Source organism: Pseudorca crassidens, chromosome 11 (assembly GCF_039906515.1).
Source record: "Pseudorca crassidens isolate mPseCra1 chromosome 11, mPseCra1.hap1, whole genome shotgun sequence".
Lineage (NCBI taxonomy): Eukaryota > Metazoa > Chordata > Mammalia > Artiodactyla > Delphinidae > Pseudorca > Pseudorca crassidens.
This window is the reverse complement of record NC_090306.1, coordinates 95,758,037-95,785,129: the sequence shown is the minus strand read 5'-3', so window position 1 is coordinate 95,785,129 and position 27,093 is coordinate 95,758,037. Positions and strand designations below refer to the sequence as shown.

Sequence of the window (27,093 nt, the reverse complement as noted above, 5' to 3'; positions counted from 1 at the left end):
CGGGTGCGTGGCATCTGCACAGGGTTGGTGTGACACGTGGGTTGTCTGGGACCTTTGAGTCCTGAGTACACTGCGCTGGTGTGACGTCGTGTGCCGGTGTGACCGGTGTTCCTCTTGCTGATGTGATGTGTGCGCCGTTTGGCCACCGTGCAGGCTGTGTGTCGAGGTGGGCGCCAGGTGCCAGATGGGAGCCGCGGGCAGGGCGCGGGGGGCACGCGGTGCGCCGTGGGAGCCGACGCCGCGTGCCCCGCGCGCACGCGAGAGGGTGAGAGCTTGCATGTCCCGCCCGCGCCGCCGGGCCCCGAGGCCAGGCAGGTGTGGGCGGGCCATCGGGACCCCGCCGAGCCAGGGCCGGGAGAGCCGGCGGGAAACAGGAAGCGGGGGGAGGCGCGCGGCGGCCGGACGGCGGGGAGCCGGGCGTGCTGGCGGACGTGCGGGTGGTTGGCCGGCCGGACGCTCCTCGGCCCGGGCCCGGGCGGCGATGTCGGGAGGCCGGGGCAGCCCGGGCGGCGGCGGGGCCGGGGCCGGGGGCGGGGCCAGGGGCGCCGCGGACCCCGCCCCCCTGCGCCGGCGAAGCCGCCGCCAGAGCGCTGACCCGGGAGTCCGAGACGGCTCCGGCGTGCGGGGTGAGTCCCGGGGGCGCGGGGGCCGGGCACCCGCCGGGCGGACCGGGCGCGAGAGGAGGGGGTTCCGGCGGCGACGGGCGGCTGGTCCTGCGGGCGACGCCCAGTGCTGGGATCGGCCGGCGCACCCCGCGCCCGGCGCCCGCGCTGACCCCCGCTCGCCTCTGGCCCGCAGACCCCGAAGACGCGGTCATGCCGGGCGGGGCCGAGGCAGGGGAGGCCGAGGAGGAGGCTGGGGCCGGCTCCGGGTCCGAGGCGGAGGAGGACGCGCTGTGGGAGCGGATCGAGGGCGTCCGGCACCGGCTGACGCGCGCCCTCAACCCGGCCAAGCTCACACCGTATCTGCGCCAATGCCGGGTCATCGACGAGCAGGACGAGGAGGAGGTGCTGAGCACCTACCGCTTCCCGTGCCGCGTCAACCGCACCGGTGAGCCGTGGGGGGCGCGGGGTCGGGCCTGAGCGGGCGGTGCCGGCCTTCCCTGGGGCCTTCTTCGGGACCGTCGGGCCAAGGGCTCCGATCCCCGGGGCTTCGGTCTCCACATCGGTAGAGTGGGATGGTTGGTGTGCCCACCATCCTCCCTCCTCCTGAACCACAGCGTGACCCAGCGTGTCCGCGGTGCCTAGACCGTGTCTGGATTTTTCTCCCATTTCCTGGGCCCCCCTTAGAGCACGGGGCTGGCTGTAGTTGCCGGTGCGGGCTGGGCTTGGGACCTCCCGATCACAGCGGGTGGATTCGGCAGCTTTCCTGTGCCCTTTGATCTCTTCTGTTCTCTCTGCTCCCCCCCCCGCCCCCCACTTCTGTGCGCTACACACTCCTGGGAGCGTTTTCCTCAAGGGCTCAAGACCCATCTCAGCTTCCTGAGGGTGCCTTCTCCCATAAGTTGTGCCTTTGAACAGAGCTGGCAAAGGGATGAGGGTCTAATCGTGGAATTTCAGGCGTTGGTCGACGAGAGAAATATTTTTGTTTGCGTTTGGGGATGGAGGGGGCTTCCCTGTGCCATTGAAAAGGCAGGCTGCGTTTGCTGGCCCTATATCTGTGGGGGCCGCAGGCAGCGGCTTGGGGTGCTATGGAGGGGGTGGGTCCTGGCTTTTCTGGCCGTGGCAGACGGGCTCTCCCCGCTGATGTGTTGAGTCAGGCCCCTGTGTGTGTCACCGGTTCAGAAATCTGGGGAACGTGGGCCCTGGAGTATGGCGGGGTGTGGGGAAGGGGGGAGAAAGCAACAAGGCACGGGGAGAAGCCCTCACCTTGACCCTTGGGCACCGCCCCCGCCCCACTTCCCAGGGCGCCTGATGGACATCTTGCGTTGCCGCGGGAAGAGGGGCTACGAGGCCTTCCTGGAAGCCCTGGAGTTCTACTACCCCGAGCACTTCACGCTGCTCACGGGCCAAGAACCTGCCCAGCGCTGCTCCATGATCCTCGGTGAGTGGGTCCGCAGTGGGTGCCAGCGCCTCGGACACCAGTGCAGAGGTTCCTTACCCCGTCCCTGTCAGGGAGGCACTCCCATTGTCGCTGTTGAACAGATAGGGAAACTGAGGCACAGAGAGACCTGTACCGGTTTGCCCAAGGTCCCCCCAGCAGGCTGAGTGTGGGACTGCGATTCTAATGCAGTTATAGTCTAAGTTCAGAGCCCACACGTAATGCAGCTCTTTCCCCCAAAGATGTGTCAGGCATGTGCCAGTTTACAGTTTCTTCTGTAAAAAATTCAAACACTCCAGGAGACTTGAAAGTAAATAGGAAAGATCTTTACTTCTTCCTTCAGCTCTGCTCTGCCGGTATCAGTGTGGCGAGTTTCCTTTCTCTTTGCAGTTATACACACAGACACACACGCAGGGAATCATCTTACATGTCTTGCTCTGTGTTTCTCAGAACAACTGATGTTTGTGTTTCTTCCACATCTGTCACACTTGTTTTAAATGACTGCGTAGTGACGTGCCGGTCATTTAACCCATCCCCTGTCGATGGACATCTAGGTTGTTTCCAGTTTGCACCATTACAAACAATGCTGGGAACATCCTTCTAGGTTCATCTTTGTGCAAATGCTTGTCTCAGGAGGAGAGGTTCTGAGAAGTCACATTTCTTAGAGAATGTGTATTTTAAAAGTTAAATCAGCATACATCCCTCCAGCAGTGTATGAGTGCCCATTTTGCTGTACCCTCATTCATCCTGGGGATCATTTAAAAACATTTTATGCAGTCAGATATGTGAAGAATAATGTTGTTGTTTTAAGTTTGTACTTTGTTGAGAGATGTTCACAGCTTACTAGTTAGTCAACCTTGGGCAAATGGCTTGACATTTCTGTGCCTCGGTTTTTCTGGCTTTAAAATGCGTACAATAAATAGTACCTATCTTAAGTGTTGTTGTGAAGATTAAATAAATTAATATATGTTTGTAGGCCAAAGAATAAAGTCAATTGTTAGTGGTACTACTATTATTGTTATTATTATTGCTAGTGAGTTGGGACGTATTTTCCTGTTTACCAGCCATTTTTGTTTTGGGATTTGCCTATTGATAGTTTTTGCCCACATTTTTATTTGGTTGTTTGCTTATTGATTTGTAGGAGCTTTTTATATGTTGTGGCTCTGAGTCATTTGTTATATTTGGTATATTTTCTCCCACTCTGTTACTTGTCTTTTAACTTTGTTTCTTATATCTGTAATGGTTTAGAAATCTCTTATAGCTCTTTGATTTTGTGCCTTGTTTAGGAAGGCTTTCCCTGTCCCCAAATTGTAAAAATTGGTTCCAGTTTTCCTTCTAGTGTTCTTCTGGTTTGGGTTGTTCTGTGCAGTCTGTCATCCCCTTGGATTTTATTTATTGACTTTTCAATTTTATAAAATCCCCTTGGATTTTATTTTATGTCTTTTCTCTCCCCTGCCCCTGGCAGATGAGGAAGGGCCCGAGGGCCTGACCCAATTCCTGATGACAGAGGTGCGGCGGCTGAGGGAGGCTCGCAAGAGCCAGCTGCAGCGGGAGCAGCAGCTGCAGGCCCGGGGCCGGGTGCTGGAGGAAGAGCGGGCAGGGCTGGAGCAGCGGCTTCGGGAGCAACAGCAGGCTCAGGAGCGCTGCCAGCGGCTGCGGGAGGACTGGGAGGCGGGGAGCCTGGAGCTGCTGCGGCTTAAGGACGAGAACTACATGATTGCCATGCGCCTGGCACAGCTCAGTGAGGAGAAGAACTCGGCCGTGCTGCGCAGCCGGGACTTGCAGCTGGCGGTAGGCCCTGGGGAGATGGGGGGTGCTGTGGGAAAGGGGCAGCTTTGCAAAAAATGACGGTCATATGGTAGACAGCCGGTGTCCCAAAGCCACCATCTGTTGCATATTGGACTGTGGGCAAGTCCCTTCCCTGCCCTGTGCCTCAGTTTTCTCATCTGTAACATGGGAATGTTGATTTATTACGGGAGCATTTATTTCATTGAATTATGACTGTGGTTTCAACTGGGAGCGATTTTGCCTCCCCCCTCCCGCAAAAAAAAAAAACAAACATTTGGCCATGTCTGGAAACATTTTTGGTTGTCACAACCAGGAGTGTGCTGTTGACCTCTAGTAGGTAGAGGCCCAGGATGCTGCTAAACATCTGAATTGCACAGGACGGCCCTCCACAACCAAGAATTGTCCGGCCCAAAATGTCAGCAAGTGCTGAGCCGGAGCAACCTTGGGTTACGAGGATTCCTTGAGTTTAAGTCACAGGATTTAAGACATGTACAGTGCCTGGTACAAAGCTAGTGCTCAAAACCTGGATTATCGTTAGCCGTTGTTATTGATATCATTATTAAGTGCTACTCGATGCCACACAGGTTACGTGCATCCTGTCATGTAATCTCACTAAGGCACCGTGCGCCAGCTTCTCATTTTGAGACAGATACAGGTTTAGGATTGTAAAGGGATTTGCTCAAGGCTGCAGATTGGGAAATGGCACAGCCTGGGTTTGAACCAGGTCCACCTGGCTCCAGCGCTGGCCTCCGCCCCATGATGCTGTTCTGTTTGCTCCTGTCCAGGTGAAATCTCACCTAATTCTTTCCCATCAGCGAGTGAGGCCGTGCCTCTTACAGGCTGCGAAACTGAGCCTCTCTTTCCCGGCTCCTTCCTGGGGCTTCGCGTGGGATTTTACTGCTGCAGAGAGTTGTCCCAAGGATCTGACGATGCCCGCGGCTCTCCCCAGTCATACCCAGAGAGGTTCCACAGGGGGGGTTCTGACTGTGGGATTTGAAGCCCCCTGACCCCATGAGCCTCAGCTGTGGCTGGAGCACCCCACGGGGTGGCAGGTGCCCGTGGGTGACGGGTGGCACGTGTGAGGCTGTCAGCGCGGGTGCACTGGTGCGCTGGAGCCTGCGGCTGTGCGTGCTGGGGGTTTGATGTCTGGGGAAATGAGTCCTGATTGGGGGTGTTGAGGCCACAGGTTGACGGGCCCAGGCTGCCAGGCCTACTTTAGCCTCAGCTTCCTCATCCTTGAAGCGCAAGGTCATGGATGCAGATGACATCACAGCAAGACAGCACCTCCTGTGCAGCAGGCATGGTCCTCTGGGCTTGCCGTCCATCAACTCCTTTAATTTCCCAGCAACTCCATTGGAATGGGGGTTGGGGGGGAACTCTGTTATTATCCCCATTTATGGATGAGGAAACTGAGGCACAGAGAGGTTGGTTGGAGTGCTTTCCCAAGGTTCGAAGATTGAGCATTTCTGACTTTGCTCTGGGCACTGCTGGGAGTGGGGTGGGGTGGGGTGGGCTGGGGGCCGGTGGGGAGAGCCTGCTCAGAGAGGACAGCACGATGGCCACCGGCCCCCCTGGGTGTTGGGAGGGGCTGTGGCCTGCACGGTTGGTCTCACCTTTGTGACTGGGGTGGGGGATGCCCTGTGTGCGTGTGCAGCTGCCTGGAGTCTCCTGGGGTTGGGTAGGGGGATGTAGAAGAGGTGTCGGAGGTTCTCTGTGTGTCTGCGGTTCAGCTGTAGGTGCGCACAGCATGGCCCTAGGGGTATGGAGATCTGCCAGTAGGCAGATGATAGCTGCTTTTTCCCAGTTTAGGGATGGAGGGTAAGGGATGAAATTCAATTAATAGATAAGCTTTTCTTTAAATGTAGCTACCCTACATTTGCCTTAACTTACTGGAGCTTTTTGGCAACAAATTAACAAAGGCTTTGCCGATGGAAATGAACAGAGCAGCTGATGGTGCTTTTCCCGGCCGCTCGGGTTCCCTCCCCCTGTGGACGGGTGTGTAGTGGCTGTGATTTAATACTGTGTTTTATAAGGTGCAAATGTAATGAGCTGTTATTCCTAAGCAACATAAACTTAAAGGAACGAACGCTATAATTTTGTGCTAAGTGAGTTTGTACACCAGGATTAAATGCATCCGTATTTCTTGGCGTTCAGCGGAGACTCCCAGGTGCCCCGTCCCCTGAGCTCATCGGGGGAGCCTGCTGGCCGTGGGTTGGGCAGGAGGCCATGGTGTGTGGCTGCGGTTTGCTGGAGAGGGTGTGACCACATTTGCCCTTGTAACTAGCTGTCTTTCTCTGGCAGTTCACAAAGCGTGTTTTGTGAGGGGAAAGGAATGTGAGAGTCATGAATTTCTTTCTGAGTCCTCTGCGGAGGAGGAGTGGGGGTGTTAATTCGTGGAACGGCCTGACCCAGCCTCCAGACCCTTGCGTGTGTGTGTGTCGTGGGCGGGGGGAGGAGGGGGTTGCCATGCAGGCTCTGGGGGTGTGGGGCTGCAAGTCCTTTCCAAGCGAGGCCAGGGCACTCCTAGGGCACCAGATGTCAGCATGCCTGAGTATAGCCCCAGAGGTCATTGTGCCCTTTTTCCAACAGTGACTTCATTTTGTGGCCTGCCACCTGCTTCTCCTCTTGTCACTGTCTAGTCATCACAGGTCTAGCCACCTGGACCTGCTGGACACCAGACCCTGCATGAATTTGGAAAATCACTCTGGCCGAGTGCATTCATAATCCAGCAAACTGGCCGTGCATATCTGCCGTCTGCCAGGCGGCCACCACCCAGCCGCCCGCCCAGCACCCTTGGCCAGTTTCTGGCTGCCCACACTGAACCGGTGACAGTTGGGGTCCTAGGATTTTATTTAAAGCTGTAAAGATAGCTGCTGTCACACCCTCAGCAGCTCCATAGTTTAAAGGCCTCCGTCCACCTGCTGTCTTGTTTGATTCCTGCAATGACTTTGGGAGGCAGGTGGTGGAGCAGGGGGATTGAATGGGCCTATTTTCCTGATGGGGAAACTGAGGCTCAGAGGAGGTAAGTGACTTGCTCAGGATGACAGAGGGTAAAATGGTACAATTGAAATATGGATCCGGGACCTGGAATTCACGTTGGGGTGAACCAACCTCATAATCTTCCCAAGTGGAGGCTCTGGTAGGAATATCTTTAAGGGAGGGTGAGACCACATGTGTTCCATGAGTGTATGTTGAGTGGGGAGGCTGGGTGAGAGGGGGACATCCTGGCCCCTGGGCTGGGTGAAACCCTCAGAATCCTCCTCCTCCTTCTTCCCCCCACAAGGAGATGAGGAGATTGAGGCACAGAGAGGGGCTGTGACTTGCCCAAGGCCACACTGAGTGAGAGGCCGAGCTGGGCCCAGCCCCTGGGTCCTCCTCCTTCCCCTCCGTTATGCTGGTCCTGTGCACAGTGTCAGAAGTGTGGGACAGAAGAGCGTGTTATATACGGCCCCTCCACCCACAAGTCCTTGAGGCAGATTCCCCTGGGAGGGTGGCTTGGTCTTGCTGCCTCCCTTCCTTCCTTATTGTATTTGTCCAGCCTGTCCCTTCTTCCTAGACGCGTCTGGGGAGGACACCTGCTTGGGCCTCTCTGGGAATCGGGGAGGCACCCAGGAATGTGGGACAGGACCTCTCCTCTCTGGCCTGGCTGGTACTCCCTCCCCGAGCTGACCCCTGTCCTGGGCCCCAGGTGGACCAGCTGAAGCTCAAGGTGAGCCGGCTGGAAGAAGAGTGCACACTGCTGCGCAGGGCCAGGGGGCCGCTCCCTGGGGCCGAGGAGAAGGAGAAAGAGCCTGACAGCGCGGACCTGGTTTCCGAGCTGCGCGCGGAGAACCAGCGGCTGGTGGCATCGCTGCAGGAGCTGCAGGAGGGCCTGCAGCAGGTACGGGGTCGGGGGTGGGGGCGAGTGGGGGCAGTGCCGGGGGGCGGGGGGAGGCCAGACCCTCCTGCTGCTCACTCGTCCCCCTGAGGCCTGGAGAATGAGGATTCTGGATCCGGGGATCTGAGATCTGGATGGAATCCTGGCTGGCCCCTTGTCTTAAGCTCTGAGTGGAGGGCCTTCAGAGCTCAGCTTGCGCTGGGTGTTGAGTCTGGGGTCTGCGGGGGATGGGGGGGTGGGGTCGGGTGGGGCAGGAAGCCTCTAAACTCCCTGAAACTGGGTACCTGATTTTGTGTGTGAGCATTTTTCCGGGGAGAGGGCCTCAGCTTTCCTTGGCTTTGTAGAGGAGTCTGACCCTGGAAAGCTTGAGACCCCTGGGTGGCCCTGGAGCTTGCGCAGGGTCCTGTGGCAGGTCAGTGGCACTGTGGGCCTACCACCTGGTCATTGCTCCTCATAGGAAGTGGGGGAGGGAGCCGGGGCTCTGGTGTATTTCACAGGGTGGGGCACCGGCTGGGATGTGGGTCTGTGGGCTGGATCTTAAGCCTTCCGTCTACCTCCCTGGGCCAGGCTCAGACCCTGTGAAGACCCATCGTCGGGGTGGGGGGAATAGGCCTTGGAAATATTACCCGTCTGCTGTCCTGGGTGGCAGGTAGGGCCCAGAGCAAGAGAGAACAGGCCTGGTTCTTGTTGAAGAATAAGGTCCTGGTCCAACTTGTCTGAGCACGCCCTCATCCACTTACCTCATTTGTACCCCCAGATGCTCCCTGGAGGGTGGGCAGGGCTGTTGGCGCCACACACACTCTACAGAGGGGGAAGCCGAGGTCCAGAGAGGTCAAGGCCCTTGGCCAAGGTGGCAGAGCTAGTAGGGTGGGGATGAGGGCTGAGGGCTGTTTGTCCCCCTTACCCCACACTCAGGGTGGGCCCTGAGCCAGGGGCTGAGGCAGCCCTGAACTCTGACCCCACAGGAGGCAAGCCGGCCAGGGGCCCCAGGCTCAGAGCGCATCCTCCTAGACATCCTGGAGCATGACTGGCGGGAGGCGCAGGACAGCAGGCAGGAGCTGTGTCAGAAGCTGCACACCGTGCAGGGGGAGCTGCAGTGGGCCGAGGAGCTGCGGGACAAGGTAGGACATCTCCCCCCTCCCCTCGCACCTGCCTTGCCCCCACCTGCCTTCTTCTTTTTTAACATCTTTATAACTGCTTTACAATGGTGTGTTAGTTTCTGCTTTATAACAAAGTGGATCAGTTATACATACACATATATCCCCATATCTCTTCCCTCTGGCGTCTCCCTCCCTCCCACCCTCCCACCCGCCTTCTTGCTAACTGCCTGGGGAGGGCATCACCAGTTTGCTTCAGCCAGCCTTCCCCCAGCACCCGCTGTGTGCCAAGTCCTGTGCCAAGAACTGTGCACTCATTTGCTCTCAAATATGTATCGAGATCGATCGGTGAACGGAACAAAGGTCCCTGCTCCTGGGGAGGGCAGATTCTAGCAGGGGAGACAAACAGGACGCCATACACGTAATCCGCAGTCCATCACCTCATGTCACAGAGGGCGATGAGTGCTGCGGAACGAGTAGAGCGGGGTAAGGGGGCAGATTGCACTTGAAATGGGGAGGCCCAGGTTGGCTGGGACGGGGTTGTTATCCCCATTTTACAGATCAGGCAGCTGAGGCCCAGTGAGGTGATGTCAGTCAGTGGCCCAGGCCACCCAGCTGGGGAGGTGGGCACTCATTATTGGGGCTCAGGCCTCTCTCCCTGGACCTGCTGGACACCAGCTGGTTAGCTGCCCCTGTCCCCAGCCCTGGGGTCCGGCCTGGGCGTGTCCCACCCCGCTCCGCCTGCCCACAGTACCTGCAGGAGATGGAGGACCTGCGGCTGAAGCACCGTACGCTGCAGAAAGACTGTGACCTGTATAAGCACCGCATGGCCACCGTCCTGGCCCAGCTGGAGGAGATCGAGAAGGAGCGGGACCAGGTGAGCCCAGCCTGCAGTGTGCCCGGCCCTGGTTTTCGTCCAGGGGAAGATGACGAGAGGCAGACAGGACTGGAATTGTAGACAGAGATGAGCAGTACCCTTATCAGTTTAGGAGGGGACAAGTAGGCCAGGAGAAACAGACAGGGGGCCTGAGATGTACCAGCCCACCCCCTCAACACACCTGCCTCCCTGGGCTCTTGTGACAGGTATGAAAGTTGGTCCTGGCGGCCTTCGCATCTGAATCCCTTGTTCTCCCTGCCTCAAGGGCAAGGCCTACACAGTGGGAGGTACTTACAGATACTTGCTGGTGAAGAAATCCTCAAAAGTTCTGGCTCCCAGGCCCTGGGTACCATAGCCCTCATCTCCTGAGGCCATAGGGTAGGCTGAGGACCTCGGGCCAGTTCCTCCGGGCCCGCAGCCCTCCTTGCGTGAGGCTCCTCATGCAGCGGGAAGGGCAGGAGGTTTTGTCCTTGGACCGCGTTTGAATCCCACTAGAGAAGTTGAAGTGTACACGTGAGAATGGGCCTCAGGATCCCCTGGAGGGCCTGGTGAAAACGCAGATTTGAGGCGTCGTCCGCAGACATTCTGATTCGTGTGGTCTGGGGTGGGCTCAGGAATGTGCGCTTCACCTGCCTGCTCCCAGCCTGTGGGTCTCCGGCCCCAGCTCCCTCTGAGACAATGGGTAGCAGGTCCTGGCCATGGGCCCAGCTCTCAGGGACCCTGGTCTTCACTGTGGGGAAAGGCACTTCGGGTGCACTGGATTTGAACCCTGAAGGCTGGGAATAAAGACCCCTGCACCCAGTGGGTCCCACAGAAGAGTTCTAAGTTGTTTTGGGGAAACGGTACGCGCCTGGACTCTGCAACTCTGTCCCTGCTGGCTTGGTGTCCGTGTCTGTAAAATGAGAATAGTGAGAATCTCTAAGTCAGAGAGTTAGTGTGAAGATTAAATGAGCTGATACTTAACACAGAGGGCCCGGCACCCAGGAGGTCCTTAAGAAACATTAGCTGCTGTTCCTGTTGCCACCCCCGCATCTGAGAGGTCAGAGGCCAGGACAGCTGAGCCGATGTGGCTCCTTCAGCTGCTGGCCCAACACCCTCCCTGCCCTCTCTCACCAGGCCATCCAGAGCCGAGACCGGATCCAGCTGCAGTACTCACAGAGCCTCATCGAGAAGGACCAGTACCGGAAGCAGGTCCGGGGCCTGGAGGCCGAGCGGGATGAGCTGCTGACTGCGCTCACCAGCCTGGAGGGTGCCAAGGCCCTGCTGGAGGTGCAGCTGCAGCGGGTCCAGGGTGGCCCCTACCTCAAGGTGAGCAGGGTCAGGAACCCAAGCTGGAGCTCTTGGCCAGGGCGGGACCTGGTGGGAGAACTCAGCCGGGGGTGGGGACAGGGGGGACCCACTGGGAGTCCTCAGCTGGGCCTGGGAAGATGCAGGTTCTGGGAGGAAATACGTGGGTCTTGGCTGGAGCCCTCACCCAAGGTCAAGAACATGCCAGTCTTGGAGGGCCCTGTTGGCCAGGGTGGACAAAATGTTGCTCGGGTAGTTGTGGGTTGGTGTATCAGGGAACAAGACAGGAGCATGGGAGCCTCTGAGTTTCTGGAGTTGCACCTAGGGCACAAAGGATAGTTTGAAGCCTGGCTTAGCATATACTTGGAGAAGCCCGGCTGCCCGAGGGCCTGTGAGCATCTTAGAATGCAAAATGTGGGCCCTAGAAGTCCCTCAGAGACCAGCTAGTCCAGTTCCCTCATTGCACAGGGCCCAGAGAGGGTCAGAGGCTTGCCCGAGATCACACAGCCAGCCAACGGTGGAGCTGAGCCCCCAGATCCCTTATAAACCAGACACTGGCTCTCAGATCTCTGCCTGGAACTCTGCCTTTTTCTATCTTGGGTTTGCTTAAAGATGATCAGTTGAGTTTAGTGCTTGAAGAAATAGAACAAAGGAAGTGTGAATCTGTGATTTCTGACTTTTAAAAATCCTCAGTGGCTTTTAGGTGAAGGCAAAACCCCTTACCGTGCCCTAGAGGCCCTACAGGGTGCCCCTCCGCCCCTGAGCCTGGTTCTCTCGGTCTCAGCCTTTTAATTCCTGGAACGTGTCACAGTGCTGCTTCAGGGCCTTTGCACATACTGTTCCATCTGCCTAGACCATCCGCCCCAACTTTCACACCTCCTTATCCTTGAGTTCTCAGTTCCAACCACACTTTCTCTGGAAAGCGCTCTTATGCCCCCGGCTGGGTGGGGCCTTTGAGTGCCTTCCCCACCCTGGCTACCTTCCTGCCTGGCCCTCCTGGCCGCTGAGCCTTACTTCCTTCATCTATCTGCTTGTTTATAGCTTATCTCCTCCACTAGGGTGTGAGCTCCACAAGGGCAGAGATCCAGCCCTCCTTCCCCACCACATCCCTGTTCCCAGCAGGTGCTGAGAAAATGGCAGGGGCTGGCCCTGGCCCAGGGCTGCTGACCTCTCCCCACCCCCTTCCTCTCCCAGGCCTGCGCCTCTTCCCATTCCCTGTGCTCCAACCTCAGCAGCACCTGGAGCCTGAGCGAGTTCCCCTGCCCGCTGGGAGGCCCTGAAACAGCGGGGGAAGCGGCTGTCACAGGGGGATCTGAGCCCCACACCTCGGTAAGACACCTGCCCTAGCCCGGACATGGCGGGTATGGATGGCCGTCGTAGAATTACTGACACGTAGAGTACTCTCCAGTTTGCTGACAGTTCGGTTTCACACGAGAGGAAATCGAGGCCCACGAAGGCCAAGTGCCTTGTTTAAGCGCACGCAGAGCCAGCTCAGTGCTGGGCCTGGGCCTGGGCGCCGGGAGACCTGGGGAGCCACTCACATGCCCATAACCTTGCAGAGCCTACCCCTCGGCTCTGGGCCCTAGTTCCCATCTGTGAAACGGGCACAAACTAGGTACGATGAGTTGTGGGCAGGTCCCGTGGGGGTGATCAGGCCCTGCTGTGGCTTTGCAGGAGGAGGCCACGGACAGCGAGAAGGAAATCAACCGGCTCTCCATCCTGCCCTTCCCCCCCAGCGCGGGCTCCATCCTCCGCAGGCAGCGGGAGGAGGATCCCGCACCCCCTAAGAGGTAAACAGCTTCCTCCCAGATTCCCTGATGCCAGAATCAGGTCCAGGCTGTCACCTCCCTTTACTGCCCTTAAATGGCTGGAGCTCTGGAAACCCAGGTTGCAGGAGTCATAGGCATGAATGAGGTCAGGGGTTAAGACAAGGTCAAAGGGCAGAGTGGGCTCAGTCCCTGCTGAGCACCTTGACATGAAAGTCACTGGAGGTCAAGCCTCAAAGATCCTTAATCCAGGGGGAAGCCTGGGTGGTTCAGGGCTAGGAGACATGGAGGAAGTTCCCGGGGGTCAGGGACCTCAAGCAAGAAAGTCAGGCCCCAGATTCAAGCAGCAGCAGAAAATGGGGGCCAGAAAAACTGAGCCGTATCACTGATGGCAAGACGAAGGGCAGGAGACGCCTCCTGGCATGTGTCGCCCGTCATGGGCTTGGTCCTATGGATGAACTTGCCATGATAGGTGTGTGATGGGGAGATCATGGTCTAGTGTTGGAGGGAGGCAGAGCCCAGAGTCACGAATGACGAAGGTAGAAAGTGAGGCTGAGATGAGGCGTGAGAAGTCAGGGCAGCCTTCCGGGAGGGGGCGGCATTAAAAGGACAGGCTAGGGCATTCTAGGTGGAAGAGCCGGGCAGAGGTCAGGATGTTAGCTTCTCCTGTGTGTTTAGGGGACTGGGTGGCACGAGTGCACTGTGCCTGAGATCCCTCCCGGGGTCTAGCCTGCACGTGCTTGGGGGTTGCAGGACATTTGGGAGGCACCGGAGCGCCGTGCTCAGTGCAGGCCCCTCTCGCCCTCTCTCTGCCCAGGTCCTTTAGCAGCATGTCGGACATCACAGGTAAAGGCCTGGGGACTCCGTGGGGAGGGCTCATCTGGGGGCCCACCTGAGGGCTATGCTGCCTGCTCTGCCCTTGGCCTGCGTCCCCCTCCCTGAGGCTTTGCTGTCCTCTGGCCGGGCAGGGAGGCTCTGCTTGGGAGGCCCTGGGGGAGTTGCTTCCCACCTCTCACCCGGAGCCCACCCTGGTCCTCTCTCCTGGTCCCGGCTGTGCTCTATGGGGCTCCTCAATTCCAGCCTGTCCTCCACCCTCTTCTGGGAAACTGAAGGGTCACCCTGGCCAGCCCGGGCCCAGCCCTGAGCCCCGTGAGTCCAACGTGTTCCAAGGGCCTCAAACCTGCCAAATCCCCAGGCCTCTGGGCCATGGGCCGTCCCAGGGCTTGAGGGGCTCAACCCCGGGCCCTGCCCCATTGCTCAGTCTGGCACCCCTACACCTCACTCCTCCTCTCCAGGGAGTGTGACGCTTAAGCCCTGGTCCCCTGGCCTCTCCTCGTCCTCGTCCTCCGACAGCGTGTGGCCTTTGGGAAAGCCGGAGGGCCTTCTGGCCAGAGGCTGTGGCCTGGATCTCCTCAACAGGTACTGCAGCTGCCTGGGGGGGTGTGTGGAGCTGGGGGCTAGTTCGGGCTCCCAGAGAGGGGCGAGCAGGGGCGAAGCCTTCGCCTCACGGCTGTCACACCATTAAGGTCTTTAGACAGAGTCACATGTTGGATTCACATGCCGTCACCGCCGCTTATCGTCTGGGAGACTTGGGCTGGTCCCTTCACCTCCCTGGGCCTCAGCTTGCTCACTGGCTAGAGGGCCACAGTGATGTCTTCCACAGGTGGCGTTCGGAGGTTTAGGACTCGTGGCAGCAGAGCCCCCCACTTTGCCAGGCGCGTGGTGGGTAGATGGTAGCTGTTACTCGTGCTGCTTGCCTGTCCTCGCGGCTTGGGGTTCCCAGCAGGACTAAGCCTCCCAGCAAAGTTCACGCTGAGGGTGGGGTGGGGCCCCTGCAGCTGGGCTGGCCCCAGGCCCACAACTGAAGTCATGCATCGCCTCGGCCCAGAGCGTGCTGCAGGCCGTGTGCTCTGTCCGTCTCGGTGGATGCGTGGTCTCCCTGCTCAAGACTGTCCGTGATCTCAGGAGGGCAGGAGATGGAGGAGGCCGGTCTGAGAATGTGGCCTTTGAACTCAGGAGCAGGCATGGGGGTGCCGCTGGGTGACGTGGAAGAAGAGAGAACAGAATCTGTTCAGGGATGGACCTGGAGTTTGGTGGTGACTGGAGCGTGAGGGTGGGGGAGGGGAAAGGCGAAAGGCTAGGGCAGGCTTTGTGAGTCAGGATGGGGAAGTGTGGATTTTGGCTTCTGCACCCTGGGAGACCTGGTGGTGGCTGGGGGAGCTTAGCTATTACTAAGTGCAGGGCCGGCTGCTGGCTGCCTTACAGCATTCCCTCCGTCCTGGGAGGCAGGCATTATTATGATTACCCCTGTTTTGTAGAAGAGGAAACCGAGGCTCAGAGAGGTTAACTGACTTGCCTGAGGTCACACAGCTGGGACGTGCCAGGGCCAAGGTGCAGAGTGACCTGATCAGATTTGGGTTTTGGAGGGGGCATAGGAAGTGCTGGTGTCAGAGCTGGAATGCGGGGGATGCTGATCCCCGAGTGCAGGTCACAGCAGAGCCAGGGGCCTCCTGCCTCCTGGAAGCAGCTTGGCCAGGCCCCTGCCCCCACTCTCACCCTCCGGCACAGGGCCCAGTGCGACATTGTTTCTCACTGTGCAGGACGTGCTTCTGGGGGAAGGGGCGGAGGCGCCTCCCTTCCTGCCTGCCTGGGCCCTTCCTCCCTTCCTCCCCTCGGGCCTGCAGCAGGGGTCCTGGCTGCTGTCCAGGGGGCACTGGGATGCAGCAGAGGGAGCTGGAGGTTCTGGCCCAGCCCCCACCTGGGCCCCATGATCACGTGGGGCCACCTCTGCCGCCCACGAAGTTCCTGGGGAGGAGGGAGATGGGGGAAGAACAAGACTGAGGTGGACCGGGAGAGAAAGGGGTGGAGCGATGGGAGGTCAGGGACTTCAGCGCCCTGAGGGACTGGCGAGTGCTGTTTGCGTGTGTCCTGGGCTGGAGGCAGGGTTACAGTTCAGAGCACAGGGGGAAGAACAGACTTGGGAGCCAGCTGAAGTCCAGGCTCTGTCACTCGCTACTGTGGGGCCTTGGGCAAGTCCTTTAATTTCTCAGTGCCTCAGTTTCCTGCTCTGTAAAATGGGTTCACAATAGTGCCTGTCCCCTGGGGTCATTGTTGGGGGTTCCGGTACTCCTCCTACTAGAGCGCTTAGTACAGTGCCTGGCTCGCGGCGAGCGGGAAGCTAGCTCTCAGCTATTATTATTGATGCTGTTGTGGCTTAACCCTCAGGGTAGCCCTGCAAGCCCCATTATACAGATGAGGAAAATGAGGCTCAGAGTCAGGAATGTGTCCCATGGCCACTTGGTGGTGGAGCTGGGGATTCTGTTGTCCCTTCCTCCTGTCGAAGCTGCTTTAACCTCGCACCCGTGTTGAGTGCCCACTGTGCTCTGGGCATTTCAGCCCTCTGCTCTCACCTGCCCCTCTTGGCTCCCAGGGCAGGATGGGAGACATGGATGGACAGGCAGAAAAAGTGAAAGTGAGGTGCTGAATGGGGAGGGCACTGGGAGAGTATTGGGATGCTGTCTCCCGGGCAGGGCCACCCCTGTCCGCGCTTGTCACGTAGACATTGGGTCTCCAGCACTGGCCGACCCTGCACAGGGAGGGTTTGGATAGGTCATCACCTGACTCCACCACTCACCACGTGTGTAACCTTTGTCAAGTTATAACTTCCCCAGGGCCTCAGTTTCCCTCTTCTCTAATGTGGGGGGAATAACAGGCGGCTCCTGAGGGTTGTCGGGAGGATTCAGTGAGGCAATCTGTGTGACATGCTTAAGTGTCAACTTCAAAGGTCCCTGGCCTGCCTAGGGATCTTCCCACAGTGCCCTGGGGTAGGGCAACACTCATCCAGGCCACTTAGCCCATCACTGCTCAGGGCTGGCAGAGTGAAGGACTTGGCCCCATTCCCCTGTGACCCAACTCCTGACCTGACACTGGGGAAGTGTCCTGGGACCCCATCCTTTCCACCCCCCACAGGCAGGGTTGGGGTCAATCAGAGTGTGCTGCCTGAGACCCAGGAGTCCTGAGAGGCTGGAGCAGGCAGCCTCTGCCCCCTGCGCATTCTTTTCTCTTCCGAACCCACTTGTCTGCTGAGGCCTGGGGCTGAGGGACCTGGCCTGGACCCTGCCCCCAATGAACCGCCAGGTAGTAGCCTGGGGCTGTGGAGGCTCAGAGAAGTCACTTGGTCCCTTGGGGAGGTGGGCAAGGGCATCCTGAAGGAGGAGATGCCTGAGCTGGGTCTCAGTGCCTGAGCTGGGTCTCAGAGCAGCAGGAATTGGCAAGAAAAGCCTGAAAACCTGGGGTGGCTGAGAAATTGCCCTGATCCTGGAATTACAGGGACGGGAGGGGGCGTGCTTGGGCAGGGGTGGGTGGCGAGCAGGTCGGTCCTGGAGGGCCTGGATGCGGGCTGCCCGCTGGGCCCTCGACTGGGGAAGCTGTGATGGTCAGTTGTCTGTGGGTTTGAAATGGGTGGGGAAATGGGGCCACAGAGAGGTGACTAGTCCTGAATCGCACCTGATGACAGTGAATATCTATTATTGAGCACTTAGATTCACTGGGCACTGTTCCAACAACGTCCCATTTTTTTTTTAAAAGTAATTTTATTTTATTGATTGATTGATTGATTGGCTGCGTTGGATCTTTGTTGCCGTGCACGGGCTTTCTCTAGTTGTGACGAGTGGGGGCTACTCTTTGTTGCGGTGTGCGGGCTTCTCATTGTGGTGGCTTCTCTTGTTGCGGAACATGGGCTCTAGGCACACGGTCTCAGTAGTTGTGGTTCGCAGTCTCAGTCGTTGTGGCTCACGGGCTCTAGAGCACAGGCTCAGTAGTTGTGGTGCGCGGGCTTGGTTGTTCCGCGGCATGTGGGATCTTCCCAGACCAAGGATCGAACCTGTGTCCCCTGCACTGGCGGGCGGATTCTTAACCACTGCGCCACCGGGGAAGTCCCATGTCCCATGTTTTAACTCATTGAGTTGTACAATGAGGTAGGTAGATGCAGGTGGGACTGCTGAGAACGAGGCAAGCAACCTGGCTGCCTGGCCCCAGAGTTCCTGCTGGTGCCCTCCATGCCACTTTTCTCAAACTCTTCTGACCACAGCCCTCCACGTGAGAAACCCAGTACATGTACCTGAAGCAAAAGGATTACAGGAAGATAGTTGGATTTACTTGAAGGGAGGCAGGCTTATGTTTTCTATTCCATTCCATTAAAAAACAGTGCTGGTCATGACCCAGTGAATTTCACAACCCATTTAGTTGGAAGGCCCTGCAGCCCTCTGATTTCCACCTCTACCTGCATTATCTCTATATTGGACCCTCACACCCACAGTGGGAGACGGGTGCCATCATTGTTCTTGCTTTAGGGATGCGGGGACAGAATCAAGTGGCCAGCTCACTTGTCCAAAGCTAGGCCACAGCGAATGCTGGGCTTGGAGCTGGACTGTGTGGCTTCAGCCATCGGGTCATTGCGCAGCATAGCCAGGCCTGGCCTCAGGCCTCCTGTCTCTGCTGAGGCCTTTCTGTGCCACACTGATGTGGCCAGGACAGTCCCGGGGCTGAAGGAGCCTGTAAAGGCAGCCCTGATGCCTCTAGCACCCATGTCTAGCCCCAGCCCCTGGGGCCTGGCTCTCTGTTTGGACTGAGGGGGCAGGAGCCAAGTCGGACTCCCCAGGGCCAGGGTTCCCCCCCTGCATGGGTGCTGATTGGGTTAAGGTCTTTGCAGCCTTGCCCACCCCGGGCTGGCAGCAGGGGGCAGTGTGGCCCTGTGGCTGCAGCTGCCAGGGTGGGTGGGGAGGCGAGTGAACGCCTGGGTTCTTCCTGGGCCCCCTCTCCAGCTGGGGCACACCCATGGACCCTGGTCTCTCTTCTTCCCCAGAACTGTGGGGGCCCATGGGGAGACTTGTGGTCAGTTGTCACTTAGTCTGGCCACAGGGCCTCACCACTTCTCATCCAGGGACACGCAGAGCGCTGCCATGATGGGGGTTTGGTGACTCACTGCCCATGAGAGGAAGGCCAGGCGCCTTCATTCCGAGCCCTCCGTAGGCTGGCTCCAGCTTGCCTTTTCTGGGAGTTAATTAGGGCAAGGAGCTTAGCACGGTGTCTGGCACATGGGAAGCACCCAGGGTTTCCTGCTACTATTATTGTTGTTGTTATTAAGTTCTTCCACACTGTATCCTGTATCCTGTCCTCCACACCTTTGCCCATGCCAGCTCTTCAGCCTGGAGCCGTGTACTCTCTGTTGGGTCCCGAAGTGCTTCTAGTTTTCACCATGATGTATGTAGCCCAGCTGCTGCTTCCTCTGGGAAGCCCCTCCCCTGTGTGCTGCCACTGCCAGCAGTAATCATCTCTGATCTGTTGTGATCTAAAGGTGACCTCCCGCCCTAGACTATGAGCATAACAAGCTTATATTAGTCATCTGCTATGTGCCAGACACTGTGTTTGGTGGTAGGGATCTGAACATGACAGCAGGCTTATTCTCAGGGCGTTCTTTCTGAGCGAGGCAACAAATGGGAAAATACAAAAACGCGGGGCTTCAGCAGGAAGCTCCGCCTCACCATGTGCAGGGGTTGGGGAGGGAGAGGTAGCTTTTGACCTGAGCTTTGAAGGATGAGCAGAATTTGCCAGGCAGAGAAGAAGGGGGTGGGCATTCCCTGCAGGTGCAGTGGCCCGAGGGGGGAGTCATGGCATCCTTGGGGAATCACTATGGTTCTCCAAGAATGTTGAACTGAATCAAAATACTGAATGCTAATTCCCATCTCCTTTCTCTCTTCTCAGGTCTCTGGCCATCCGACTGTCTGGCTGGAGCCCCCCGGGGGGGCCTGAGCCCCAGGACAAGGGCCTAGATGGCCTGTCGTTCCTCGGGGACAGCAGGTCTGGGGCTGTCGTTCGGAGGGTGCTCTCTGGGCCAGGATCGGCCAGGGTGGAACCAAGAGAGGTGAGGCCCCGCCCCTCTGAGCTGGGGGCGGGGTCAGTGCTTTAGTTGGGGATGGATACCCTCTGATTGGTGGATCTAGGTCACTGGGCGGAGTTTCTACGGATTGGCCGAAGCTGAGGCGGGCTCAGTGACTAGCGGCTGGTTGCCCCGCCTCAGCCAGCATCAAGTGAAATCTGATTGGGCAGGGGCTGGGAGGTGGGGCAGATTGACTGAACCTGGACACATCCCCACCCTTACACGTGGGAAAGACCAGACTGAGACAGGCTGGGTGAGGAGGGCAGTTGCCAAGAGCAGTGTCTGACTGGGCACCACCCTGTGAGGTGGGGGCAGCTGAATTTTGAGACATGGTCACCCCCACACCCGATGTCCTCCAGCCCCAGGGCTGTCTCCGGAAGCCCTGGGAAACTCAGTTCCCTCCCTGCCTGGGTTTTCTCCCAGCCAAGGGCAGAGGCAGCTGGCTTGGAGCGGGCAGTCCTGGAAGGCGAGGCCCAGCAGAGAAACTTGCCCTGGAACCAGACATCCACACTCCCTCTGATGGACTTCAAGGGTAAATCTGGCCTGGGGGGAGGGACCTAGAAGGTCAGAACTGAGGGCCCAAGAGAAGGCTCATCTGGTCCATAGTGTGGGTGGGACAGCCAAGGCCTGAGAGGGGGGTGCTCCACCTCCTGACCCCTGGCAGTTCCCTTCCCTCCCACACCCCTGCCTTCTTGCCGGTTGTCCTTGTGCCCTTCCTCTGTCTTGTCCTCAGTAAACAGCTTACAGTGAAAGGAGCACTGGATAGGAGTCCAGAGACCTGGGTTCGGGTCCTGGTTCTGTCCCGAGTGGGCTTGGTGGCTTTGGGCCAGTCCCCCACCCTCTCTGGGCCTTGGACTCTCACTTTAAGAAGGGGAAGGTGGGGACTTCCCTGGTGGGCCAGTGGCTGGGACTCCTCGCTCCCAATGCAGCGGGCCTGGGTTCGATTGCTGCTCGGGGAGCTGGATCCGCGTGCCACAACTAAAGATCCCGCATGCCACAACTAAAGATCCCGCATGCTGCAACTAAGACCTGGCGCAGCCGAATAAATGAATAAATATTAAAAAAAAAAAAAAAAAGAAGGGGAAGGTGGGGTCCTGGCTGCTCAGGCCTCGAGAGGGCCACATCTGTGGCCTCTCTGAGGCTGATGCCTGACTTTCCCCTCTCCTTATCCTCCTTGCTGCCCCCTGCCTGTCCATGCCCAGCCTGCCAGTCCTTCCATGAGGCCCTAGACGCCTGGGTGAAGAGGCCGGGGGCTGAGCCCTTCTACATTCGAGCCAACCTCACCCTGCCTGAGCGGACCGACCCCCATGCCCTGTGCGTGAAAGCCCAGGAGATCCTGCGGCTGGTGGACCCGGCGTACAAGCGGCGGCAGGAGTGGTTCTGCACGCGGGTTGACCCCATCACGCTGCGGGACCTGGACCGGGGCACTGTGCCCAATTATCAGAGGTGACACTTCCAGCAGCCCTGGGAGCTGGGACTGGGATGGGGGACTCTTTCTCCCTCCTTCAGTCCCTCGCCATCCTCTGGGACAGGAATGGGGGGCTGGAGGAGAGAAGGTGAGGGGCTCCCCTTCTCCCTACAAACGTGTGACATGACCCCCTTACACAGAGCCCAGCAGCTCCTAGAAGTTCAGGAGAAATGCCTGCCCTCCAGCCGACACCGGGGGCCCCGCAGTAATGTAAGCAGGGCTGGGGGGGCAGGGCGAGGGCCTGGGGAAGGGGTACTGAGGGGGCCCCAAAAGGGAGCGGACAGGCTCCATTATCCGGGAGCTGGGGGAGGAGACCCCCCCATGCTTGGTGGCTCGTCTTCCTGGTGAGCTTCCTGGTTGCCTCTCCACCCAGACTGGTTGATCCTCTCCGATGTGTCCAGCAAAGAGAACAACAGGGCTCCCGTCTGGGTAGTTGAGAAGGGGAGGTGAGGAAGTGTGCCCGCTGCCCAGGAGCATGTGTGGCACGTGGTGAGCACTTAACGGAACAACAGTCACACCCCTTCTCTAATCCCTGGACCAGGGCTGGGCTGGGTGATGGCCCCCACCGTGCGCCTGGGCTGAGTGAGGCTCAGAGAGGTTAAAGCGGTCTCAAGAGCCCACGGTGCTAGAGAGAAGGTGGAGAGCCTGGGCTCTGGAGCCAGGCCACCCAGATTTGCATCCCTGCTCTGCTCATTCTCAGCCTGTGACCTTGGACAACCACGGGACCCTCCCTTGAGGCTCTGTTTCCTCATCTGTAAAATGGGGGGGATTATGCTGCCTGCCTCTTGGGTTCATGCACGTGGGATCTAGTTAGTGTCTGTCACGTTGTAGACTTTCAACACCTGTCAGCTATTGGTATAATTAGTGCTGTCCATATTGGTTTCTGTAATCTATCTACCCAAGGTCACATTGCTAATTCATTGGAAGAGACCCCAGAGTTTGTCTCTTATGTCTTATTCTGGACCTCGGTTTTTCAGTCTCTAAAGTGGGGGCAGACCTAAGGCTCCTCTAGCTCTAACTGGGTCTGACAGTCTTGCTTCCCTTGGTCCCTAGTGATGGTTGCCCTTCCCTGCCTCGGGGGCTGTGCTGGGCCGGGTGGGGGCAGGGGAAAGCCTGGTGGGGAGGGGGCTCTTGTGCTGACCCATGAGCCTGGACAGTAGTGGCAGCGGGGCCCTCTCTCCCTGAGGGTGGGATGGAGCTGAGCTCTCAGGTGCCCCTCTTTCCCTACCCGTTCCCCAGCTGAAGAAGCGAGCCCTGGACCAGCTGCGGCTGGTGAAGCCCAAGCATGTGGGGAGTCCTGCTGGGGACTCCCCGGAGCAGCTGCTGCTGGAGCCCTGCTCAGGTGCGTGCGCAGGTGTGAAGATGCAGCCCGCGCTGCTCACGGGGCCCAGGAGTGTGCACATCTGGGTGTCCTCGGCTTTGGTGGGCCCTTTGGCCTGGAAGGGCCTGGGTTCCGGTGGGGGGCAGGGCCCATGCCAGGGGCCTGGTGGGAGATGGGCCACCAGGGTTGAGGGAGCTGTCTATGTCCAGGTGTGACTGTGGGTCTGGGTGAGTTTAGGGCACGCACGAGCACGGGCCCCTCCTTATCCTGCAAAGCATGCGTAGCTGTGTTTCTTGCCTGTGTGTGGTGGCAGGTGCCGTGACGACCCCAGAGGGAGTTTCTGGAGGCAGGAGGGTGAGGCCTTGGGCCAGAGAAGGGAAGAGGGGCTGGGGGAGCCCAGATGAGGGAATAGCAATTCTGAGGGGCAAGGAGGAGAGGGTGGTTAGGGAAGACTTCCTGGAAGGGAGGTTGTTTGAACTGGGGCCTTCACTGATGAAGAGGAGTTTGTGCCGGGCAGAAGGCACAGCTCGTGTGAAGGCTCAGAGGCATGGCTGCATGTACTGTGTTTGGAGGACACTGAGTACAGCAAGTGCATAACTCTGTCATGTGTGTGGCAGTCAGGAGGAGAGAGGGGAGAGGGGAGGGGGGAGGGGGGGAGGGGGGAGGGGTCCCCGCCTACCTGGGGACCTGGGAAAGCATGACCTGGGCTCTGAAAGGAGAGTTAACTGGGCCACCCCAGGGCATGCAAAGGCCCTGTGACTAGAGCTGCTGAGCTGTGAGGCAGGAATGGAGTCTGTTGTGAGGGGCACTTGGCTCGCGGCTTCTCCAGGCCCCGGCAGGTCTGGCTCACCCACGAGGAGGATGTGGTTTTCTTCCTGAGAGCTGTGGGGAGTCACTGGTACGTTGAAAGCAGGGGAGTTACAGGATCTGACCTCAGTTTTAAAGCGTCCCTGCAGCTGCTGAGAGGATAATGGCCTGTAGGGGACAAGGGTGAGGCAGGGGATGGGGCGGAGTCTCCTGCGAGGGTCCCAGGTCCCAGTGAGGGAGGGGGCAGCTCTGCTGTGTGTAGGAGGAGCAGCAGGGCTTAGGAAGGGAAAGAAGTTAGGGGCCTTGAGAGTATCAAGGGGACTGGCTGCCCCAGGAAAGAGGAGCTGGGGCCCTGCCTGCACCCCCATCTCTTCACACTGCCTTCCCTGCCCAGAGCCAGAGCGGAGCCTCAAGCCCTATAGCCTGGTACGGCCCCTGCTGGTTTCTGCCCTGCGGCCCGTGGTGCTCTTGCCTGAGTGCCTGGCGCCCAGGCTCATCCGCAACCTCCTAGACCTGCCCAGTTCCCGGCTGGACTTTCAAGTGTGCCCAGCAGGTGAGCCTGCACGCCCGGAGAGGGGAGGGCTGGGTGGCACCCTGGGGCAGCCAGGTCCACTGGCCCTTCGTTCCTACCTTTCCCTGCCTGTAGAAAGCCTCTCTGGGGAGGAACAGTGCACATCGTCAGCGCCCGGAGCCCCCAAGGCCCGACCTGCCACCCCTGGGCTGGGCAGCAGGATCCGTGCCATCCAGGAGTCTGTCGGGAAGGTAGGTGCTTGGGGTGGGGCGGGGGGTGCCCTCTGGGCCCAAGAGCAGAGTCTGAGTGCAGAGTGACCCTGGGCAAGTCCCTTTCCTTCCGTGGGCCTGTTTCCTCACCTGTGAGATGGGTGGCCTGGGGCAGTCGACCTCATGTGGGTCACCCTGGAGAATTTGGCTGGTACATTTCACCTGTTTGTCTTTGCCTTCAAACTTGCCTCTTCCCTGGGAGCTGGGGCTGCCGGGGTCAGCTCCATCCTACAGATAGGGAGGCTGAGGTCCAGTGGGGGGAAGTGACTTATTTCCCTGGGTCTTGGCCCTTCCCCTCCAGTTCTTTCCTTGTTGCCAAGGTCCCCCTGGATGCAGAAGCAGGACCCTGTAGGGGGCTGTGTTATGGGGCCCAGTCAGGGGGCAGGGAGCTTAGGGTCTCTGGCCTGAGAGTAAAATGTAGCCTTGACCCCCGGAGAAGAAGCACTGCCTGTTGGAGCTGGGTGCTCGGGGCGTGCGGGAGCTGGTCCAGAACGAGATCTACCCCATCGTCATCCACGTGGAGGTGACTGACAAGAATGTCCGGGAAGTCAGGTGAGATGGGCCGGGAGGATGGGAAGGACCCCAGCGCTTCCCCCTCTTTGGGTGCCTGTGTCTCTGTCTCTGTCCTTCTCTCTCCATCTCTTCCTCTTCTCCATCTCTTTGCTTGCCTTCTGTCTCTCTCTCTGTCTCCCGCTGTCCATCCTCTCCCTCTGACTCTCCTGTCTTACTCTGTCCCTCTCTCTCTGTCTCACTGTCTATCTTTATCCCCCACTCTGACCACCGCCCACCTTCGTCTCTCTCGGCAGGGGTCTGCTGGGCCGGCCGGGCTGGCGGGACTCAGAGCTGCTGCGGCAATGCCGAGGCTCGGAGCAGGTGCTCTGGGGGCTGCCCTGCTCCTGGGTGCAGGTGGCGGCCCACGAGTGGGGCCACTCAGAGGAGCTGGCCAAGGTGGTGCGTGGCCGCATCCTGCAGGAGCAGGCCCGCCTCGTGTGGGTGGAGCATGGCAGCGGCAGAGGCGGCTGCGGCAGCAGCAGCAGCGAGGCCTGAGGAGTCCCCTCCGACGCCTGTGCGTTCCTCACGCACTTCAGAAACGGCCCCCGGCGGGGACCCTGGTGTGTGCAGTGGAGCTGGGTCCTCCCCATCCTGAGCCTTCCTAGACCCTGAGACGCTCGGCGTGGGGCCCTTGGCTCTGGGCTCCGGGCTCTCTCACCCGGAGGAGCTCCCGGGGCAGAGCTCCCTCCCATCCCTGTACTTGCTGCTCTGGGCCTTCCCGTGGCCCCGTGTCTCCACGGACCCATCTCATGGGTCTCATGCACACTTTTGTGTCCTCTCCCTCGTCGCTCACCTTGGAGCATCTGCGTTCTCACCCCTGTGCACTGGTTTGCACACCCAAGTTCCCATGGGGCCGGCTCGCATCTGCCCCTCCCCCTGGCACACGAGGTCTCCGGGCTCCACAGCCTCTTCTGCTCACAGGAGCCCTGAGCCCGTCATGCGTGGTGCCCACCCGTCCAGCTCACATCTCTTGCGTATACCTCCACGGGGGCGTTGTGGCTTCCCGGGTCCACTGTCACCTGTGCCCCTCGTGTCTTCCTGTCACACGTGTGTCTGTGGTTCTCCCCTGTGTAAATATCATGCCCCCACCCCCGTGACCCTTGGGCACTGACCCGCGTGTGTTCCTGGTGAGCACGCCCAGGACCATGTTCTCACGGCGCCTGTACCCGGCCCTGCCTCCTGGAGGGACGGCCGGGGAGGGGGCCGGCTGCCCCGTTACCAGAATGTACAGCTCGTAGATTTTTAACGGGCCTTTTTCACTTAGAAGCTGCACATCATGGAGCATTAAACAGTTTGTCATAGAAGCTGGTGGCGTTTTGCTTGCTTGCATCCCTGGCCCGGGGCCCCCTTTCCATCCCCCGCACTTGTTGCCACCACGAGCTCAGGTTGATACCACCTTTCAGGTTCCCGCTCTCCCGTGGGGAGGGTCAGATTTCGCTCCTGACTCATCCCGGAGCTGCCTGCCATCTGTGCTGGCATCACCTTACCTGCCCCGGAGTGACTGGAGGAGGGCCCCACAGATGGGCCACCCCTGCGCTCAGCTCTGCTCGTGTCTGATCATCAAAGGAGTGTCCCCTGGAGTGGGGATGCCAAGCCAGCAGGGTGTGGTCTTAGGCTAAGGGGCCCAGCTGCTGACTAAGGGCAAACCCTCCGTGTATTACCAGGTCCCTGAAACTGCTTCACTGGACAGGATGATCACCTCCAGTGGGAGAAATCTAGGTGGCCTCACTGCAGGAGGTGCTGCTTGTGCTTGCGTTGTGGGATTCCTTTCTTCAGGAAGCACCTATTGGACTTCCATGCCTATATGTTCTTGGTCCTCCTGTGACTGTCCTCAGTCGCAGTGATGAATTTGGGCAGGCTCCTAGGAGGTTTTGGGGGAGTGGGTGTACTAGTTGGAGGGAACCTCAAGAGCAAAGGCTCAGAGGCAGAAAATGGGTTGAGATTGGCCACCTGGGGAGTGGTGGGAAATGAGGCTGAGAAGTCCAAGTCCAGGGGTCGGGGGCTGCTTAAATTGGAGGCCAGGCTCAGACACCAACTCCGCAAAGCCTGCCTGATTCTCCCAGCCCTTGGGAATTCTCCTGGGCCATGCCATGCTCTGCTTTGTGGCAGGGTGGTGGGTCTCTGTGGGTGGCTCTGGGCTCCCTGGCCATGGAGACTGGGTCATGCTCATTTGGATAAACAAACCTCCCCACTTCCTTGCTGTGTGCCTGGCCTAGTGCTTGGTCTATGGACATATGAGTCTGGGTGAAGATGCAGGAGCCCAGCAGCTGGTCCCATCTTAGGTGCCCTTTCTATGGGGGTGGAGAAGCCCACCAATTCTTTAATCGTCACCAAGTCTTATTTTTGTCCCCATCTGACAAATGAAAGTAAAGTTCAGAGAGGTGAAGTAACTTGCCCAGAGTCACACAGCTAGGGAGAGCCCCAATCAGGATTTGAACCCTGGTTTGTGTGGCATGAAGCAGGGCTCATCCCTTGGTGATGCCATTCTGAGAAGAC

The 27,093-nt window shown here is 58.9% G+C and overlaps 1 protein-coding gene across 3 annotated transcripts; it reads left to right on the top strand.

Moving 5' to 3' along the window:
- Positions 1-517: 517 nt before the first annotated feature.
- On the top strand, positions 518-25,901 carry CARD10 (caspase recruitment domain family member 10). 3 transcript variants are annotated; one of them, XM_067697995.1, is made up of 21 exons: positions 518-626; positions 799-1,050; positions 1,906-2,043; positions 3,506-3,831; positions 7,517-7,708; positions 8,671-8,826; positions 9,554-9,679; positions 10,796-10,987; positions 12,161-12,295; positions 12,641-12,756; positions 13,550-13,578; positions 14,028-14,151; positions 19,495-19,654; positions 20,093-20,201; positions 20,872-21,115; positions 21,278-21,347; positions 22,377-22,479; positions 23,660-23,818; positions 23,912-24,027; positions 24,485-24,597; positions 24,852-25,901. In XM_067697995.1, the coding sequence occupies exons 2-21, from the start codon at positions 816-818 to the stop codon at positions 25,090-25,092; spliced, it is 3,084 nt and encodes a 1,027-aa protein (XP_067554096.1). In that variant the 5' UTR covers positions 518-626; positions 799-815; the 3' UTR covers positions 25,093-25,901. The 3 variants fall into 3 exon arrangements, with proteins under 3 accessions (XP_067554096.1, XP_067554095.1, XP_067554097.1); XM_067697994.1 differs by having other exon boundaries at positions 24,482-24,597; XM_067697996.1 differs by lacking the exon at positions 518-626 and having other exon boundaries at positions 719-1,050; positions 24,482-24,597.
- The last annotated feature ends 1,192 nt before the right edge of the window (positions 25,902-27,093 follow it).

Coding starts and splice junctions, on each gene's coding strand:
- CARD10 (XM_067697994.1), top strand. CDS start 816: ATGCCGGGCGGGGCCGAGGCAGGGGAGGCCGAGGAGGAGGCTGGGGCC. Junction 7,709..8,670: donor TGCAGGAGGGCCTGCAGCAG/GTACGGGGTCGG, acceptor CTGACCCCACAG/GAGGCAAGCCGGCCAGGGGC. Junction 13,579..14,027: donor CAGCATGTCGGACATCACAG/GTAAAGGCCTGG, acceptor CCTCCTCTCCAG/GGAGTGTGACGCTTAAGCCC.